The sequence below is a fragment of the Cariama cristata genome, unplaced genomic scaffold (genome assembly GCF_000690535.1).
Source record: "Cariama cristata isolate BGI_N322 unplaced genomic scaffold, ASM69053v1 scaffold22757, whole genome shotgun sequence".
Taxonomy (NCBI): domain Eukaryota; kingdom Metazoa; phylum Chordata; class Aves; order Cariamiformes; family Cariamidae; genus Cariama; species Cariama cristata.
The window spans coordinates 1-2,840 of NW_009628612.1; the positions used below are offsets into that span (position 1 = coordinate 1).

Genomic DNA, 2,840 nt, shown 5'->3' on the forward strand with positions numbered 1-2,840 from the left:
ACCCTCAACACCTTCCACTACGCCGGCGTCTCGGCCAAAAACGTCACCTTGGGCGTCCCCCGCCTGAAGGAGCTCATCAACATCTCCAAGAAACCCAAGACGCCGTCGCTCACCGTCTTCCTCCTCGGCCAGAGCGCCCGCGACGCCGAGCGGGCCAAGGTGGGGACATCGTGGGGAACACCGTGGGACGTCACGGATGGGGGGAGCGGAAGGAACTTGGGGCCTGGGGTTTCTTTGTCCTGCGTTGGGTGGGGATGGTCTCAGGGTGGTCCCTTGGCTTCATTTTCCCGTGGTGGCCCCGTGAATTTGTGTCCTTGCCACGTTCACGGAGCCCTGGGGTGGCCCCATGGCTTCATCTCCCCATGGTGGCCCCATGACTTCATCTCCCCATGGTGGCCCCATGACTTTGTGTCCCCACGGCTTCGTCTATCCCCCTGTCTTCCACCCTTTCATCCCCACGTCACCTTTTGTGTCCTCCACGTCCTCCCTGTGTCCTCCGTACCTGGATCTCCATGCCATCTCCTGCGTCCCCATGTCCTCCATGTTGTCCCCACGTGCTCCATCCCCAGTTCCTCACGTCATCTCCCACGTCCCCGTGACCTCCGTGCCATCCCCGTGTCCTTCACCCCCACGTCCCTGTGTCATCTCCCACACCCTCCATCTCCGTGTCTTCCATCCACGTCATCTCCCACACCTTCCATCCCCACGTCCTCCACCCCCGTATCCCCGTGCCATCTCCCACGTCCCCATGCTGACACGGTGTCCCACCCCCCAGGACATCCTGTGTCGCCTGGAGCACACCACGTTACGGAAGGTGACAGCCAACACCGCCATCTACTACGACCCCAACCCTCAGAGCACGGTGGTGGCCGAGGACCAGGAGTGGGTCAACGTCTACTACGAGATGCCGGACTTTGACGTCAGCCGCATCTCGCCCTGGCTGCTCCGCGTCGAGCTCGACCGCAAGCACATGACTGACCGCAAGCTCACCATGGAGCAAATTGCTGAGAAGATCAATGCTGGTGGGTCCACGGGTGGCACGCTGGGGGTCTTTGGGGGGTCCTGGGTGAGCCTTGAGGGTTTTTGGGGAGTCCTGGGTAAGCCTTGAGGGCATCTGAGGAGCTTTTGGGGTGGTCTTGAGTGAGCATGGAGGGCATTAAGGAAGAATTGGGGGTCCTGGAGGGCCTTTGGTGGGTCCTGGGTGAGCCTTGAGGGCATCTGGGGGGACTTAAGGGGATCCTGGGTGAGCATGGAGGGTCTTTGGTGGGTCCTGGGTGAGCCTTGAGGGCACCTGAGGAGCTTTTGGGGGATCCTGGGTGAGCCTTGAGGGTCTTTGAGGGGTCCTGGGTGAGCCTTGAGGGCACCTGAGGAGCTTTTGGGGGGTCTTGGATGAACATGGAGAGCATCTGGGGGGACTTTGGGGAGTCCTGGGTGAGCACGGAGGGCATCTGAGGAGATTTTAGGGGGTCCTGGGCGAGCATTGAGGATCTCTGGGGGGTCCTGAGTGAGCCTTGAGGGTCTTTGGGGGCTCCTGGGTGAGCCTTGAAGGCATCTGTGGAGCTTTTGGGGGCTCCTGGGTGAGCCTTGAGGGCATCTGGGGAGTTTTTGGGAGGTCTTGGGTGAACATGGAGGGTCTTTCAGGGGTCTTGAGTGACCCTTGAGGGCTTCTGGGGGGACTTCGGGGACCTTTGGGTGTTCCTAGGGAAGACTTGGGGGTTCTTGGTGACCCACCATGCTCCATGGTGACCTTTGGGGGGGTTCCTGGGTGAGCATGGAGGGTCTTTGGGGTGTCTTTGGGGGGTCCTGGGTGAGGATGGAGGGCCTTTGGGTGGCCGACAGGGTGGGGAGGTGACCAAGGTGCCACCCCCGTGTCATCATCGTGTCCCCCACAGGCTTTGGGGACGACCTCAACTGCATCTTCAACGATGACAACGCGGAGAAGCTGGTGCTGCGGATCCGCATCATGAACAGCGACGAGAACAAGATGCAGGAGGTGAGGACGGTGGCACCCATGGGTGGTGGTGGTGGTGGTGGGACACACGAAATGGGCTGGGTGTCACCCCCTTTGTCCCCTCCCCTCGGTGTCCCCAGGAGGAGGAGGTGGTGGACAAGATGGATGACGACGTCTTCTTGCGCTGCATCGAGTCCAACATGCTGACGGACATGACGCTGCAGGGCATCGAGCAGATCAGCAAGGTGAGGGCACCCATGGGTGCTCGTGGAGGTGCCGGGGCTGTTGGTGGGTCCCCAGGAGGACGTGAAGGTCTCCACGGGGACCTTTAGGAGATCAAGGGACACCCATGATAACACTGGTAGGCACCCAAGGAGGTCCATGGCTGCCTGGGGTGTCCCCCCGGGTGCTCAGGCAGCACCCGTGGGTGCTCATGTGCATGCCAGGGCTCTTGGTGAATCTTGGGGAGCACTTGGAGGTTCTCCATGGTGACCTTGAGGAGGTCCGGGATGCCCTTGGTGATACTTGCGGACGTGCGTGAAGGTCTCTGGGTGCCCGAGGTGTCCCCTCAGGCAGTTGGCTAGCACCCATGGGTGCTGATGTGGGTGCCCAGGCTCCTGGGGAGCACACGACCTTCTCCATCTGCACGTTTAGGAGGTCCAGAATGCTCATGGTGGTACTTCTAGATGCGTTTGAAGGTCCATGGCTACCCGGGACATCCCCTCGACCCACCCAAGGAGCACCCATGGGTGCTGCTAACCCTCTTTTCCCCCGGTAGGTGTACATGCACCTCCCCCAGACGGACAACAAGAAGAAGATCATCATCACGGAGGACGGGGAGTTCAAGGCTCTCCAGGAGTGGATCCTGGAGACCGACGGCGTCAGCCTG

At 61.2% G+C, this 2,840-nt stretch overlaps 1 protein-coding gene across 1 annotated transcript; it reads left to right on the forward strand.

Moving 5' to 3' along the window:
- Positions 1–6: 6 nt before the first annotated feature.
- Positions 7–2,831, forward strand: LOC104165305 (DNA-directed RNA polymerase II subunit RPB1-like; the record flags this gene model as incomplete). Its single annotated transcript, XM_009704894.1, has 5 exons — positions 7–159; positions 776–1,022; positions 1,893–1,993; positions 2,092–2,196; positions 2,730–2,831. Coding segments are annotated over exons 2-5 (426 nt in total), but the record flags the coding sequence as incomplete, so codon positions are not given.
- Positions 2,832–2,840: the final 9 nt, after the last annotated feature.